The sequence below is a fragment of the Solanum stenotomum genome, chromosome 8 (genome assembly GCF_019186545.1).
Source record: "Solanum stenotomum isolate F172 chromosome 8, ASM1918654v1, whole genome shotgun sequence".
NCBI classification, from domain to species: domain Eukaryota; kingdom Viridiplantae; phylum Streptophyta; class Magnoliopsida; order Solanales; family Solanaceae; genus Solanum; species Solanum stenotomum.
In genome coordinates this window covers 6143737-6161862 of record NC_064289.1, presented here as the reverse complement: position 1 = coordinate 6161862, position 18126 = coordinate 6143737, and the positions used below count along the sequence as shown (strand labels likewise).

At 35.3% G+C, this 18126-nt stretch overlaps 1 protein-coding gene across 1 annotated transcript; it reads left to right on the top strand.

The window, feature by feature from the left end:
• Positions 1 to 8383: 8383 nt before the first annotated feature.
• Positions 8384 to 11027, top strand: LOC125872478 (uncharacterized). Its single transcript, XM_049553212.1, has 4 exons — positions 8384 to 9576; positions 9700 to 9795; positions 10551 to 10716; positions 10845 to 11027. The coding sequence occupies exons 1-4, from the start codon at positions 8384 to 8386 to the stop codon at positions 11025 to 11027; spliced, it is 1638 nt and encodes a 545-aa protein (XP_049409169.1).
• Positions 11028 to 18126: the final 7099 nt, after the last annotated feature.

Sequence of the window (18126 nt, the reverse complement as noted above, 5' to 3'; positions counted from 1 at the left end):
GAAAATAAGTAAAGTTGGGTGATATTGTAGTACTAAAACAAACATAAGTGATACTTTTAGGTAATTTTCCAAACATGGGTGACTATCTAGGGAAATTACTCCAATTATTAAAGAGGGTCCGAGAAAGGATTGAATTCACTTGTAATCTACTGGATTTAAGTTTTCTTTGACCATTTAGACTATAGTCTTTTGGCATTTAAAATGTAACTACTTCTATTTTTACCTTTATCCTCATGTTGGACTATATTAAAAGTCCCTGGTCATTTCTATGAATGCCCCTATTTGTGTTCGTTTTAAATTTTTATTTTTTTTAAAATATTTATTTTTATATTTTAAGTAATAAAAATATCTTTAATATACGCAAGACCAACAAATATTCACTAGGCCAAAAATAATAATTCCTGTTAATTTTTTTTGCTATGCATAGGTTATACCATATAAAATATATGTTCAATTTTAGAACATTATAATTTATACCTTGAAGATATTCATACAATGAACTTATGCATTAAAAATATTTATTTTTTAGGCATAATTTGTATTTTTGGGCTTATGCATGAACTTTTAAAGGCATAAAGTTCTACGACGGAGCTTATACATTGTAAGGCTTAACTTGTGTTTTGGGACATAAATTCAATTTTAGAACAATCATGCCTTAAGAAGGTCATATATTAAACTTATGCCTTAGGCATAATTTATGCCTTGAGATGTAAGTTTAGTATTATGAACTTGTGCCTTGGGATATAAAATATTTTGTATGAACTTGTGCCATATAGGGCATACCATGTACAACAATTTTAAATTTCTTCATATTGAGTGTAAAATTTTGTCTTGCGAATTAGACAACACTGAATTAATACCACATGAAAAAATTGTCTAAAAAGGTTTGCCTAGTGAAATTAGGTCATAGTTAAAAATATTTAAAACGACAAATTTTCATTAAATGAGCAGTAGAGACAAAATTAAAAATCGTCAATTTGCGAGACAGAAATTAAAGACCACCCAAAATAAGGGTAATCCATACCAAAACTTGTAAGTTTTTAAAAATACATACAATAATAAGACAAAAAAAACTTCAGTTCAATAATAAAAGCGTGGTGCGTGATATGTAGTAAACGCAAGTCATAATTTTGAACTTTGTCATACATATATGCATGATATATAAGTGGAAAAGTAACGTCGTAAATCAACAAACTTATTATGCTACGAATTTCAAACCTTGAATCACTTGTTCAAAGATATTTTTGATGAAAATAATGAGATATAAAAATAATTATTGAACATAAGTTTAGTAGTATGAACTTGTGTCTTGGGACACCAATTTGCTAGCATGAACTTGTGCCTTATAGGGCGTAACATGTATATCAATTTTAAATTTCTTAATATTGAGGGTAAAATTTTGCCTTGCGAATTAGATAGCATTGAATTTATACCACATGATAAAATTGCCTTTTTATCTAGTGAAATTAGGGCATAGTTATTTAAAGATACCTAAAACGATAAATTTTCATTAAATGAGCAGTAAAGACAAAATTAAAAACCGTTAATTTGCGTGGCAAAATTAAAAACCACCCCAAAATAAGGGTAATTCATACTAAAACTTGTAAGTTTTTAAAAATACATACAATTATAAAAGTTATAAAACAAAAAAAATTCCAGTCCAGTAATAAAAGCATGGTGCATGAAATGTGGTTTAAACGCAAGTCATAATTTTAAACTTTGTCATATATATATGCATGGTATATATATGCAAAAGTAGAGTCGTAGATCAACGAACTTATTATGCTATGAGTTTCAAACCTTGAAGCACTTGTTCTAAGATACTTTTGATGAAAATAATGAGATATAAAAATAATTATTTTCTAATTTATGAATCATGATAAAATGAAATAACTGATTTGAAGAAATCGAGTTATAATTAAAAAGTGATATAGTAAAAAATACGAAGAGGAACCTTTAAGCTGTCTCGATGAATACGAAGGAAACACTGGGAGCAACGGTGAGTTGTTAACGACCTATAATTTACGAGATCAAGTTATGATTATGTTAGGGTAGACTAACCATATTAGGGGTGAGCATTCAGTGTTCAATTTGATATTTCTAAAGTTCAATTTCGATAATACGATAATCAATACTTGGAAATAGATATCAAATATCAATTTTTTAAAGTTTGCCTATACAATAAATCATACTTCAATACACTAATTAAGTATCAAAGAAAAATGTATTTTGATAAGATATGTGTTCATTTGTTCAATATTTGATATGTCTGCTTTTAGAGATAGCATATACAGAGACTAGACTTTCACTTTCAAACCCTAATTATTAAATTTTGCGTCACAAGTCGATCAAGACATCAAAATCACTGTTAATGTTACAAATATGGTTAACTATTCACCCCACCAGCTGAAATATAAATAAATAATCAAAATTCTCAAATTTAGGCTCTTAATGAATTTAGCTAGATCAATAAGCTATGATATGCTTAGAAAACTTGAATTTAGGATTATAGTACGACCTATTATTATTTATTCACACGAGTAAGTAAGCATCTAACATGACAATTATTATAACAATCAAAAGACAAACACGAGATCTAAAGTTTGATATTCTATATTTTAGTATTTTCAAAATTAAAAAGTTTTGATAATCGACAATTAAAGTAGATATCAAATATCAAATATCAAATTTTGAAAATTTAATTCAGTAAAATTTTGATTCAATTTTCAGTAATTTATGTTCATCCCTGATCAAACTCGTTTAATTACGTGTGTTCCTTCTCCGAATCACACATGCTGCTTCATGCAACTTTCATTAATTAAAGTGTTTATGCATTTTAAGAGCGGCCCAAATAAATACATTTTGACGATCAAAGCGTTTAACCGGAACAAGCTTGAGTTTGTAAAGATATGATATCTGAGTCCAACTCAAACTCAAAAGCTAGCTCATGAGGGGAGGATCGCACAAGTCCATATAAGGAGACTACCAGTTCATTCTCCAACCAATGTGAAACTTTTATCCACTTTAACACCCTCTTTCACACCAAGGCCCAACTAAAGCGTAGCTTTGATATTATGTAAAGATATAACACTTGTACCTAACTGTTAAAAAATGACAAAAGTCCCACATTGATGGTTAATGAGATGGAATGATGGATGAACTCATTATAAGGCTTGGACAAGCATCCTTCCTTTGAGCTAACTTTTGGGGTTTGAGTTAGGCCCAAAATCTAATTTAACAGGTATCAAAGTACCCATCTCACCCAATGTTGGGTCCCCCAAAATCAAAATTGCCCACGCACTAGGTGCTAAACATTGGGTGTGAGGTGAGGTGTTAAAAGAATGACAAAAGTCCACATTGGTGGTTGTTGAGATGAATTGACTTCTCCTCCTTCCTTTGAGCTAGCTTTTTGAGTGTGAGTTAGGCTGAAAACTCGATCTAATACTAACTTAACCCCAAAAGCTAGCTCCTGAGGATTCTCCCCGAATCCATATAAGAAGACTACCTGTCCATTCTCCAAACAATGTGAAACTTTATTGCTCTAACAGAGTTAAAGTGGTAAAATGAATATTAAGCTCAAGTTTGATAGTGTTTTTTCAAAATGCATTTAATCCAAATATTAACAATGTACCTCTTTTTAAATTGATAAATTTAAAGAGGAGGTTAATGTAATTACACAAATTAAGCATTACATACTTGGTTAAGACAGTGTGGACAGAGTATAAATAGCATTCTTCTTGTCTTACTCATCATTTGTTCACAACAAACCTTTGACACACTCAGACCAAATTTTCAGAGTGGTGTCCCCACCCCTACCCCGCCCCACCGCCGCCGATCTAGGCGGGGAACAAATTAAAATCATCCAGAAAAAAAAAATCGAAACAAAGACAGGTATAACTTTGTTAAAGATGTGTTTTTGCATGCAAAATTCTTTAATTTTGTGCTAAAAAAATGATCTTGTTACTCAATTCTTTGTTAAAGATGTGTTTTTCCCGTTTTTTTTTTTGCTTGATCAAATCATGTAACAGACCAAAGAAGAGAAAATCAAGAAGTGAACAGAAAAAAAGAAGTTGATTTTTTTTTCTCAAATGTACTTAATTTTCTGTTTGAATTTTGCCTGTTTCTCTTAATCATGATTAAAGATATTTAAAGACTAACAAATCATACCAGTCAGCTTTTGTAATCCAGAATTCTTGATTGATTTTTAATTTTTTTTTTTTTGCTCTTTTTATATAATTTTGTGTTTATAAATAGTGGATGTTGATTGTGGTATTCAAGCAATTAACACTACCATAAAATGATACATTCTTTGTTTGGCCGCGCAAAAGGGAAAAATGATCATTGTTGTATAAAATGAAACTCGTATTAAGTTGTGTGCGAATCCATCTTATGTGTGATAGAATGTGGAACAAGAATATGTGTATCAATGCAGAGATTCAACCTTTTTTATAGGAAATTTTGTGCCTTGTGTTTATCAAATAGTGGATTGGTTAACTAATGTATCGTTTGATTGCGGTATTGGAGTAATCAACACTACCTTTGTGATACTTGTTTGTTTGGCCGCATAGATAAGGATAAAATGATTATTTTGAATAAATCTCGTAGCAAGTTATGCGCGAATCAATCTTATGTGTGATAGAATATGGAGCAAGAATAGGTGTATCAATGCGGAGATTCAACCTTTATATATGAAATTCTGTGTTTTGTGTTTATCAAATAGTGGATTGGTTAAGTAATGTGTCGTTTGATTGTGGTATTGGAGAAATTAACACCACCATAAATTGATACATTGTTTATTTGGCCGCATATATAAGGGAAAAATGATTGTTGTATTAAATAAAACTCGTATTAAGTTGTGCGTGAATCACTTATATGTGATAAAATGTGGAACAAGAATTGGTGTATCAATGCGGAGATTCAACCTTTTTATGGGAATTTTTGTGTTTATCAAATAGTAGATTGGTTAACTAATGTATTGTTGATTGTGGTATTGGAGTAATTAACACCAGCATAAAATGATACATTGTTTGTTTGGATAAAGAGAAAATGATTATTGTTGTATTGAATAAAACTCGTATTAAGTTATGCGTGAGTTAATCTTATGTGTGATAGAATGTGGAACTAGAATAGATATATGCACGAAGACTCAACCTCTTAAAGGCAAAATTGCGCTAAATAAAGTAATTCATGTAAAACACGGGGGTTGGTGTTCAGTATTAATTTTTTAAAAGTTCGGTTTTCAGTTTGAAGGTTTTGAAATTTCGGTTAACTACCGGAAAAACAGAACTTATGTGGTATATGTTTCGGTTATTCATTTTTTCTATCTTGATGTTTTATGTGCAGGTACATTTATGTCTCCATGGCCTAATTACTCTGCCTCATGTCCTTCCTTTCTCTCGTCCCCGAGTGCGATGCCAAAGATCAGGTTTTTATTACTCGAAAGAGATCTACTTCAGTTATTTTGTTCAATGACACAAGTTTAAATTTTATATATATACATAAACGGTCAATTAAATACAAGTCTTGAGAAGTTGATTTTTATGAACGGTACCAAAAAAGTTAAAAGTTGTTTTCTTGAAATATCGTAGATCTGTTTATAAAGTTTCTAGAATGTCTTAGTGAAGTAAATTGGATAATTATTTTGAAGAAATATCTAGATATTCTAAAGTATTGCTAGAAGATAAAGTTTACTAGAAGAATATCTAGAACCATCCACAGACAAATATAAATGGGGATGGTCTTGTACATTTGCGATCGATCAACCCAATTCAGGAAAGGCTTATTTCATAGCAAAGTTCTCTACCCAAAATTCTCCTTACATGCCATAGTTAAATCTTCTGATATTAGTCAATGAAGATATCCATTATGTAGTTGAATCATCCGATATTAGTCCAGGAAGATATCCATTCTACTTAAATTATGCTCTTTTAACACTAAAATTTCATAGTTATTAATTCCACTTACATTTTAGATAACAACTACAAGCCATGATCAACTCGTGCCAAGACAAGGCTCACTTTTAGTCAATATTTTTATTTGCTACCTCTTTAAACACTCTAATCTCGACTCCTTGACTAATTACTTTCTTGAAACATACTTGTCGATGTTGTTAGATTCATATCATGTTAAACTCATCAACTTTGTTCCCGTCATATGATACCAAATCACATCTTCAAAAGTTTCGGATGTGTCTCCTTTCTACTAGTTGATCCCTCCATTTTCTCCCGTTGGGGATTGAAACTACAATGGCTTCATTTTTTGGTATACCGCTCTGCTCACAAAGCGAATTAACATGGATCTTTCTAAATATGAGAAGGTAAGTGAGATCGTTGTCCGATATTTATCATCGAACCCCCAAATGTGTATCTTCTACTGTTTCAGCCGATCCCCAATTTACTAGTATCCATATTTCAGCTGCTTACACGTGTACCATTAACATATAATCAATCTTACATTTATTTGGTTAATATTACTAGTTCACACGGTTACCTCTCTCCTCTCTTTAGTCAAAGAACTTCTTTCCGTTCCACAGAAATCTCTCGATCAACACTCAGCAGAAATCTCTCAATCAACACTCGAGAGAGAAATAAAAATATTCAATGTCTGCATCTCTGAAATATTCATCGACGGAGATTCATTGTTAAATCTCACTCTCACACCAATTATATTCTCTTTCAATGATAAATTAAACAAGTTACAGTAAAAAGATAAGATTTGTAAAGAGTATTAACAACTCAAGTTTGAAGTAACTTCGTGTAACCACTAAGTGAATTTGCAATTAAAACTAATTTTCATTTAGTTTTTTGAAGTTGCCATTGTTGGTATAAAGGACCCGGCCTCCATTTTTTTTTAATGATTTGCCCTCCATGGAACCAACTTCAATAATTAATTTCACCAAGCACTTCAAATATTCTCGTGATCATTGTTTGGCAGTGAATAGGGTGAGAGGAGGAGATCTGACCCCTCTATTGTAATGAAATAATTGGAAGCTCATTTATTCTTTGAAGAAGAGCTTTTGCAAAACCCACTTTTGCCTCATCTAAGGTGAAGAGGAAATAAAGTTGTCAAACATAGTATCGGAAAGGTCGTCTTTCGCCTCATATTAAGGAGGATCTCAACTCTTCTTTAATATGGGAGCGTAAACATTCCCGTGCAACTTATTATCAGGTAGATCTAGCGCCGTTTGCCATTCATAACATACTTGGATTAACCAACAAGTCTAGACCATTTATTTGTTAATAACACACTTGTAATATTTTCAAGCCCCAACAGGGGAAATGGAGGGATCAGCTATTAGAGAGGAGCCACGTCGAAGAGTTTCCTTTCTCGACTGGTAATGTCCTCGAGCTAGAGGTTTCAATCTCTTCATTGTAGTACCCATTGACTTCGGGTTTACTAATGACTAAATTGGTTTCGCTGGAACCAATATTATAACTAGCATCTGCTGTTGCTAATACTATGTTTTCTCCTCTTTGTAAAAAGAATATCAAACGTGGTACACTGATGAAACACATAAGATCAGTACACGCAATTTATAGCAACTTTTAAGCCGCCTTCCAGATATACTAAAACTTTTCCCTATTTTGAAGGGAATTAATAATTTGTATATATACAAAACAATCCTTTTTCCTTATTTACCCAATATATAATTTTTCAACAAAATGAATCAATTATAGAATGTCAATTTGATGGGTTTAGAATCATGAGGTCTCAAGTTTGAATTCCACCAGATACAAACACTAGGTTATTTCTTTCCATCTCTCGTAGTCTTGGTGGACAGAGTTACCTAGTGCCGCTTCGTGGTGGATAAGTTTTTCATGTGACTAGTTGAGTTGCACACAGGCTGGCATGAACACCACAATTATCAAAAAGGAAAACAATATTCGTGATTGAATTGATCTATTTACTTTTTGCAATTGTGATACTCTTCTTTGGCGTTTCTTTCTTTATTGGTTGTTTTTATTTACTGATATGTGACTTTTTAGTTGTAATTTATCAAAAATAGTGATTAAGGATGGGTTTTTGCATTTATTTGTTGGTCCTCTGTTTTTATTGTCCGCATTAAGGAAGTTTGCAATTAGAGTTTCACATGCTCATTGGGATACTGTTTGACTTGAATTTATGGTGTTATTCGGATTAGCCTCGACTTGAAGGAAATAAAGTTCTTGTGCTAATATGTTTTTCTCAGAGTTTAACGTTTTTGTGACTTTTCTAGGTTCAAGCAGTGATAAAGGCAAGTATTCATCAATGCGAATGCAAGATATCCGATGACTGTTGGCTGCATGTTTTAGAATGACCTCTTCCTATATCCAGAAGAGATATTTCTTCTGCTTGAGATATCTCTAACTATCGAGAGGAAAAACTATCATAGTAACATATACACATGGGGCGGAAGAGAGGTAAGCGCGTTTGGAGAGTGGGAAATGATTCAACTGTTGATACAGCTAATGATGCTGTGCGAAATGATTCGTCTGTTGATACAGCTAACGATGCTGTGCGAAATGATTCATCTGTTGATGTAGTTAATAATGTTGGAAATGTGAATAGTCAAAGAATTCAGAAGAAGGATGCTGATGTAAGCAATCGTGACTCGAAAAACTTGGATTTGTCACAGGCTGATAACGATGCTACCTTGAATAGAAAACTTCCTAGTGCTGCTAATGTTATTGTATCAGCAGATACAAATCAGGAAAAACGCGTTACTAAGGACCTGAACAGAAATAAGAGCGTGGTTATGCAAGGATCTCCTACCAGTCGAGCTTCTTTGATTGCTGCACCAGACACAAATCAGGGAAAACACGTTTCAAAGGACCTGAGTAAAAATAAGAGTGTGATTGTGCAAGGATCTCCTACCAGTCGAGCTTCTTTGAATACTGGTGCTTCAAAGTTGTTGATTCCTGAAGATAAGAGTGTGGTTATGCAACGATCTCCCACCAATGGAGCTTCTTTGAATGCCGGTGCTTCAAGGTTGTTGATTCCTGAAGATAAAGCCCGAACAATTTATGGTCGTGAAAATGACGTTTGTTGGGCTGTGAATGAGGCTCATGGGGCGCAACTAGCCGCTGAAGCCATTGAGATGAGGAAGGGCTATCCTCTTGCTGAGTTTGAGAAATTTATTCGTTCTGCCTCTCCAGTTATATGTCCATCTGTTCAAGGTGGTCAAGGTGCACCTCTAAGCAGGTGTGAGATACCGAATATCTCTTTATGGAACTTGTGGCAGTGGTTTGAGAAACATGGAAACTATGGTTTACAAGTAAAAGCAGAGGAACATACAACTCGTCGTCTGAAGTTCAGTGCATATTTTAATCCCTCTTTGTCAGCCATTCAGCTCTTCAAGGATAAACGAACTCAGGGTTCACCTACAGGAGACTTTCACACAAGATTTTCTCTACTTTTACCTAAATCTCGTGTTGAGAACTCAAGCTCTTCACGAAAAGAGAATGTTGTCTCTGACTCCAGGGCATCTTCAGATTGCAGTGCTGCAGATCCACTAGTTGAATCTAAGTTGTCTGATGAACTTCTGTTTGAATATTTCGAACAAGAAAGACCTCATAGTCGTAAACCGTTTTTTGAAAAGTGTGTGGTACATCATAAGTTGTTTCTTTTATCATTTTAGTTGTATTGTTTTTGTTATCAATACTAGTTCTTTTTTTATATCATAAGTTGTTTCTTTGGCTTGCTCCAACTACTCTATTCTAGGATTCAGGAACTTGTTGCTGCTGATGGGCCTTCAAGTCGTGGAGATCCATCAATCCTACAGTCCGTGCGCTTACCTGATCTGCATCCTCATTCTTGGTTAGTATGGACATATAACTGACAAATGTTTTGAGATCCATCAATTTATTGTAATGAACTCATATTGTATTCAAATGGATAATTGGAATTACACGTACAATTATAAGAGTTCATGCAAACTAGTAACCAATCCTTCCAAAGGAAGAAGTAGAAATAAAAAGGAAGAATGGGGGAGGTTCCAGATTAACCTAAGAAACTAAGAAATAAGATACAAGTTCATAGCATAACCCTAATTGAGTATTTCCCTCTTATATATATAAGAATCTTCATAGGGTCCCAAATGTAATTTGGCATCTTCTCACATAGGTCCTCCAGCTAAGTTATATTCGTAACATTTATACTATACACTTATCTTTAGAGTCAGTCTAAAAATGAATGTTATTTTAATATTTGGCAAATGTTTAATGATACTATATGTCCCACTTATTTGGCAAAAAGTTTACAAAGGTGTACTCTTCTATTTATCTTAAGGGTAGTTTTGAAACATTGCAAAGTCTTCTCATATTTCGTAAATCGGTGCCCAGTCAAGCTATTACATCACATAAATTGGGACATTTTAACTCCTTTATATTCCTTTGTTCCCTTATTCCATAAGCAGAGACAATTTGTGGTAAGTATGGAAAGGCTTCTAGTGAATATATTTAGTTTTTGAATATATGAAGAACAATCCAGGCTTGCATACGTCCTTTGTATGCGAAGTATAATTGTCTTCAAGTTCTAGAGCAAACTTCTAATAGGACTTGGTGTATTTGCAGGTTTTGTGTTGCATGGTACCCAATTTATAGGATACCAACCAGCAACTTTCATGCTTCTTTCTTGACTTATCATTCGCTTGGACATTATATTCACAGAGGCCAGACACTTGACGCCCCTGCCGGTGTAGTTTCCCCGATTGTGGGCCTCCAAAGCTACAATGCTCAGGTATTGATAACTGCGTAGTTACACCTTTGAATGCATTTTAAGTTCACAATTTAGTACTTTTTGCGCTCTTTACTTCATAGCTAATGTAGTTATTTTTCTCTTTTTTTTTCTATGAATGGCGAAACTAGGGTGAATGCTGGTTTCAGCGAAGGTACCTGAATGAAGTGACTGTGGATTTAGTTCTACAAGAACGAGTAAGGACACTGCAGCAGACTGCCTTTTTTATGTCACGAGCTGTGGGAACGAATGGTGCAGGAACACTCTTCAACAAGCATTATGATTATGAGTTTTTCATGTCTAGGTGGCATTAAGTATCTTGATCTATCATGTTGATCAACTAACCATATGTACTTCTCATCAAAAAAACTTCTTTGGCTTTAACTGTAATTTGAGTCTAACTCTGAGTGGCTAACAATCATTTCAGACATTTCTTAATTCTCTGGTTTGGAGTTTGTTGTATTGCCAAAAAAAAAGGCACATCCTTTTCTGGATTAAAATTGTCTTGTTGGCATTTGCTTTAATTCAGTGCTAATTTAGTTCTGAGATTATTGATAATTTTATCTGCGTTTATGATACACTTCTCTGCAGGGGCGGAGCTAGACAGTGACGTACGAGTTTAGTCGAATCCAATAGCTTTGGATCGAATTTTGTATTTGTCTTAAAATATCTATTACCCTTGTACGAATTATCAATTTAGAATTTAGTAGCTTATTAAAACTAGAACTTTGAATCTATAAACTTTAATTCCGACTTCTCCTCTTGATTGGGCTAATGGAAGATAGGTACATAGTAAATTAATTAAAATCGACGCAAGCTGATGTGTATATAGAAAACTTTGAAATACTCTAAATGTGGGCAACGCCGCTGGGTTGCCCCTGGGTTTCGGCGCAAAAAGTGTGGTTTGTTGCCATTAGAGGTGTCAAATGCACAAGTTCGGAATAAATTTGAGCAGGTCGAAATAGCTGAGTAAATATTATTTTTCCATTTATGTATTTATTAATTGTAAATAATAGTTTGTTACAAGTTAGCCAATTAAGATAGGACACCTGTTAGTGTTGTTAGGATTTTTATTCTTTGTATTTCCTATATATACATTTGCTATGCAGAAATAAAATACACAGAAAATTTTAGCTCAATCTTTCTTCGTCTATTCAATCATTTCTACTCAGGTCTTGAAACGTATTTTTCCTGATATGTGTCTGGTGCGACATTCAATGAATCTCTACTAGTAGGATATCCTTGCACAACCTCACTCTTATTTCTACTCAGATTCTTTGAAACCTTTTTTTCCTGATTTGTGTCTTGTGCGACATTCAATGAAGCTAGTAGGAGATCCCTGCATAACCACACTATTATTTCTACTCAGGTCCTTTGAAACGCATTTTTCGTGATTTGTGTCCTTAGCGACATTCCATGAAGCTCCATTGGTAGGAGATCCTTGCACAACCACTGTAACACCGCGACTTTTCAAAACGTCTAAATTAACTCGTATCTCCGTGGAAAGACAAAGAAGGTGAGCAATAAGTTAAAAATGATGTGGTATGTCATATTTTAAGTGTTCAAGGGTTGTATCTCAAGTTTTGAAGTTAAGTAAGTGGCAAAATAAAAGTTGGCGAAAGTTATCGTAAGTTCTTTTTTAAAGATTTCTCTAAAATTTGGGTTAAATATATTGGATGTTTTCTCCCAATATATAAAGAGTTAGAAGGCCTATTACCCATTAAATCGAAGGCCTATGAGTATAGTTTGCAACGCACAAAACCCCGTATCAAACAGACATCAGAGTAAAAAGTTGTGAGGGTTTTACTAGGGACTGTCGGGGCAGAATTCGGGTCGGATCCGAGTTGGGTAAAAAATATGGTATGTCGTCTTAGTTAACGTTTTATGCTATGAAAACATTTCATTTCAGTTCCAAACCAGAGAGAAAGCTTAAGAGAGGGTTCCTATGGAGTTTTAGCATGATGAAGGTTAGTTTTTGATTATTTCTACCATTAAACATTGCCCCCGTGCCTAGAAATGTAATCGCTACACTTGACAATCGTTTCTCCCTTCTATTAGCTGCGTTTGGAGCTGGTTTTTGAAGATATAAATTTGTAGTTATTGGTGTTTCTTCAAGGTTTAAACTTGGTTAACTAAGGTAATCATCTCGGGACTCTTTTATGATTGTTTTTATGAATTTCTACAGACGTTTTGACAAGTTGGGGCACTATGGCAAATCTGTTGATATAAGATTAATTATGAATTGTTTATAGGTGCGTACCAACTGTGTATATATAGTGTTTGTGAAGCTTAGGACATAAGGAACAACTTTCGTGAAGGAACTACAGTTTTTCGAGCGTTCATTGGAAAAGTATGTTAAGGTTATTCCCTTCGTTCGACATGTTTCCTTAGAAGTAGTTAACATTGGTGATCTTGTAGATATAATTGTGAGTGGTTGACTGATTGGGTGGCTATAAAACCTCAATTTAGGGACTCACGATCTGTTAAGAAAGACCCTAAGTTAGGAACGACTTGGAGATTATTCATACATATTGTTTATAGCTAAATTGTTTGCCTTTAGCCTATTCAACTGTTTGTTGTCGCCCTTGGGGCTATTGTGGTTAGTTGTTGAGCTATGAACTGCCTATAGGGCTATGATCTTGTCTAATAGGACTATGTTATTGCCAAAGAGGGATATATGTTGCCCACGGGGCTATATTGAAGTCAAAGAGGGTTATGTGTTGCCTACGGGGCTATTTTGACATCAAAGACGGCTTGTCACGACCCAAGCCTAGGGCCTAGACGTGACCGGCAAATGGGGAACCCGAAGGAACCCCAAACAAGCCTCATAGCGTATCATTACACATCCTTGGTCGCGGAAGCAATTAAAATGACCATAAGCGATAAGCATAATCAAGGGGAAATCAGGACTAAGGGAGCAAGAGAAAAAAAGGGAATGATACATAAATACCATAGATGAGTCAAGTTCAAGCATAATATACAACTTGTCCAACACCACCTCTAAACATGGGTACTTAGCGGGGGCCAAGACAAACTATCGGGCTCACCCTCATAGTCAATACATAACTAAAAAGGAAAAATCTTATACATAGCAAGAGATCATAAGCAACGTCCCCGGAATGGAGGACTCACTAATAACCTCGATAGAAAATCGTATTAGCCACGCGGAGGAGGATGGTCAAGCGGTGCTCTGGTCCCTACATGGTAACATCATGTAGGCATAGAGTATGCATTAGTACGTTTGAATGTACTAAGTATATGGGATGCAATGCAAGGCAACAATAGATGGACATCATAGGCAAAATGCATAATCATACCCGATAGATAGCATATTAATGAGATGATATGTATAATGATGCTTACATAAAAATCATATTTAGTGGGACGTAGTACATGTGTGGTGAGTGACCATCAATATAGTATTTTCCAAGGCCTACCACCCCCTTGGAGAGGCGAAAGAGGTACAAACCCCTCAATGTGGTTACCCGGGCCTACCACCCCCCGAGCTAGGGACCAAGGTACAAACCCCTCGATGTGGTTATACGGGCCTACTACCCCCCGTACTAGGCAACCAAGGTACCAACCCCTCGATACGGTTACCCGGGCCTACAACCCCCCGAGCTAGGCTTGGTCGACTCACAACACTTATATAGAGAAAATCATATACATGTATCCATTTCATCATCATTTCAATGATTATATGACCATCCGACTCATAGGACGTACATTGGACCTTCCATTTCCTAAGAATTCTATAAGTGGGCATTTTATCAAACACATGGTGGGCTACTGTTCATGTAAATAAAATCATGTATTTCAAGAGTACTAAGTCCAACCAATTCCAAAATCCATATAAATCAGCCCACCAACAACATACATATATATAAATCAACCTTCATAATTTGATCATGGAAGCATGAAAACCATAAACATCACATAATAATTTCATTTCATGATAATATGCAAAATAGACCATAATAGGGTGTGTAGTAGTAATTCCATACTTCAAGAGTTCATAAATAACCATAAGGACCCATAAACTTGAAGTAGTAATAGAGGATAAATGGTTGGACTTGTGGAAAGGAAGGTTTCCACAATCAAACCCACATACCTCAACTTTGGAGAATCCTTGATAAAGATTGGAATGGAGAATTGAAACTTGAGATTGAGTCTTGAATCCAGAATTAGAGCTTGAGATGTTTGAATTTGGTTGAGGATCTTGGTGGAATTTTGGAGAGGGCTTAGAGAGTGTTTTTGAAGTTAAAGAAAAATGACTAAGTATGGGACATATCCCCTTTTTATAAAAAAAAAACGTCCCCAACCCACCTCAAAAAAATAGCTCACTGGAAATTGCAAATCTGCACAGACAGATTTTACGAAAATGGTCATAACTCCTTCATCCTAACTCGGAATGAGGTGAAACCAAGTGCGTTGGAAAGCTAACTCAAAGAGCTTTAATTTAATAGGTTGTGGCCCTTCCAGTTCCTTGTGCTAAGAGATATGCCCCTTTAAAGTTGACCTTTCAAATCGCATTTTTTGCGATTTTTGAATTTTGATAAGGTTGCTCTAAAATTTGGGTTAGACCCATGACCCACTCAATTTGACCCCATGAATGAGAATATGAAGTCGAATTTCCGAAATAATGCATGGATTTTGAGATATATGGAAATTATAATTATAGGTGTTTCCGAAGCACATTTTCAAGCATTTTTGGGGTCGTTTCACGGCTATATGTTGCCTACGGGGCTATATTGATGCCAAAGAGTGTTATGTGTTGCCTACGGGGATATTTTTAAGCCAAAGAGGGTTATGTATTGCCTACAAGGTTGTGTTGATGCAAAAGAGGGCTATGTGTAGCCCACAGAGCTATGATGTTACCTAAGAGGGCTATGTGCTGCTTACAGGGCTATATAGTTGTCAAAAAGGGTTATGTGACTTCTTACAAAGACAAAGGGCTACCGATATGGGTATGTAGATTGATTTGGCACCTTCTGGGCTTATGGGGGCCTAAGTAGGTGGTATGTTGTTTGTACCTGCCGAGCTTATGGGGGCTTGGTTAGGTTGTTGTTTGATCATTATTGTATTTTTTTAGATTCAGTAGTGGGTTAACTTGCTTATCTAAATTTGATTTCCTTACATGATTCCTTACTCTGTACATTATTTTGTAATGACGTCGCATTGTCTGGGGGCGCTGCATTCATGTATGCAGGACCCGACAGACGACCCAGTACACCTCCTCAGCAGAAGGATTGACTTCTATCTGGTTGGCTAGCCCCTTTCATCCGGAGCTGCCAGAGATGGGAGGTTTGTTAGCTTGTGTTGTATATATTTTTATGGGTAAGTTGGGGCCCTGTCCCGCCAATATTTACTACTCTTAGAGGTTTGCAGACTAGTGTGTGGGGTGTACAGCTACGTTATGGCCATGCTGACCTAGTTTATTGGTTTGCTGATGCTTGTTAGCTGTTTGATGTATTGTATTGATATATATCTGCTTTTAGTTTCGCTATAGAGATCATGGTGGCCTCGACCGCCCAATTAGGACTTTTGTGCTAGTTGGCTATTTATTTATATGATCTCCTGGGAGTAGCTGTTTCTTTTATAGATCAATTGACTGGGGCTTTGCCGGCCGAGGGCTTAGTTTTAAGCCGAGATATACTTATTTGTTTTCTTGATTGCGTGTGGCTGCCATGAGCTAGTAGCGAATGGTTCAGTAGGGTCGGCTCGGGCCTGAGTTCTGGCATTAGGAGTCAGTTGCGCCCCTTGAGTTTGGGGCGTGTCAACCACATTCTTATTTCTTGTTGGAATTACAGATGATGGAAATCCATTAGTGAAGAAAGATAGCAAAAGTTTTATTATGAAGAAGAAGAGTGTTACGGACATAGATATTGCAAAATTGAAAAGAGCAAAGTAAAAATTAAGAAAAAATTATATTTCTCTACTATACACAAGACACGTGGCCTCAACAGCTGGCACCAATCCAGAACCTTCCACAATTTTCTGTTCTTGTAAATATTATTTTTCCATTTATGTATTTATTAATTATAAATAATAGTTTGTTACAAGTTAGCCAATTAAGATAGGACACTTGTTAGTCTGTTAGGATTTTTATTCCTTGTATTTCCTATATATATACATTTGCTATGCAGAAATAAAATACACAGAAAATTTTTGCTTAATCTTTCTTCGTCTATTCAATCATTTCTACTCAGGCTTATGAAACGTGTTTTTCCTGATATGTGTCTGGAGCGGCATTCAATGAATCTCTACTGGTAGGATATTCTTGCACAACCACACTCTTATTTCTACTCAGGTCCTTTGAAACGTGTTTTTCGTGATTTGTGTCCGTTGCGACATTCAATGAAGCTCCATTGGTAGGAGATCCTTGCACAACCACATTCTAATTTCTTGTTGGAATTACAGATGATGGAAATCCATTAGAGAAGAAAGATAGCAAAGGTTTTATTATGAAGAAGAAGAGTGTTTCGGACATAAACATTGCAAAATTGAAAAGAGCAAAGTAAAAATGAAGAGTGAAGAAACCATTATATTTCTCTACTATACACAAGACACGTGGCCTCAACAGCTGGCACCAATCCAGAACCTTCCACATTTTTTTGTTCTTGTAAATATTATTTTTCCATTTATGTATTTATTAATTGTAAATAATAGTTTGTTACAAGTTAGCCAATTAAGATAGGACACTTGTTAGTCTGTTAAGATTTTTATTCCTTGTATTCCAGACATAAATCAGGAAAAACACGTTTCAAAGGACGTGAGTAGAAATACGAGTGTGGTTGTGCAAGGATATCTAACCAGTGGAGTTTTTTTGAATGTCGCACCAGACACAAATCAGGAAAAACACGTTTCAAAGGTCCTGAGTAGAAATAAGAGTGTGGTTGTGCAAGGATCTTCTTCCAGTGGAGCTTCATTGAATGCCGCACCAGACAGAAATCAGGAAAAACACGTATCAAAGGACCTGAGTAGAAATAAGAGTGTGGTTGTGCAAGGATCTCCTACCATTGACACAAATCAAGAAATATGTGTTTCAAAGGACCTGAGTAGAAATAAGAGTGTGGTTGTGCAAGGATCTCCTACCAATCGAGCTTCTTTGAATGCCGCACCAGACACAAATCAGGTATTGATAACTGCACGGTTACACCTTTAAATACGTTTTAAGTTCACAATTTAGTACTTTTTTCTCTTTACTTCAAAGCTAATGTTGTTATTTTTTTCTTTTCTTTCCTATGAATGGCGAAACTAGGGTGAATGTTGGTTTCAGCCAAGGTACCTGAATGAAGTGACCGTGGATTTACTTCGACAAGATCTAGTAAGGACACTGCACCAGACTGCATTTTTTATGTCACGAGTTGTGGGAACGAATGGTGCAAAAACACTCTTCAACAAGCATCATGA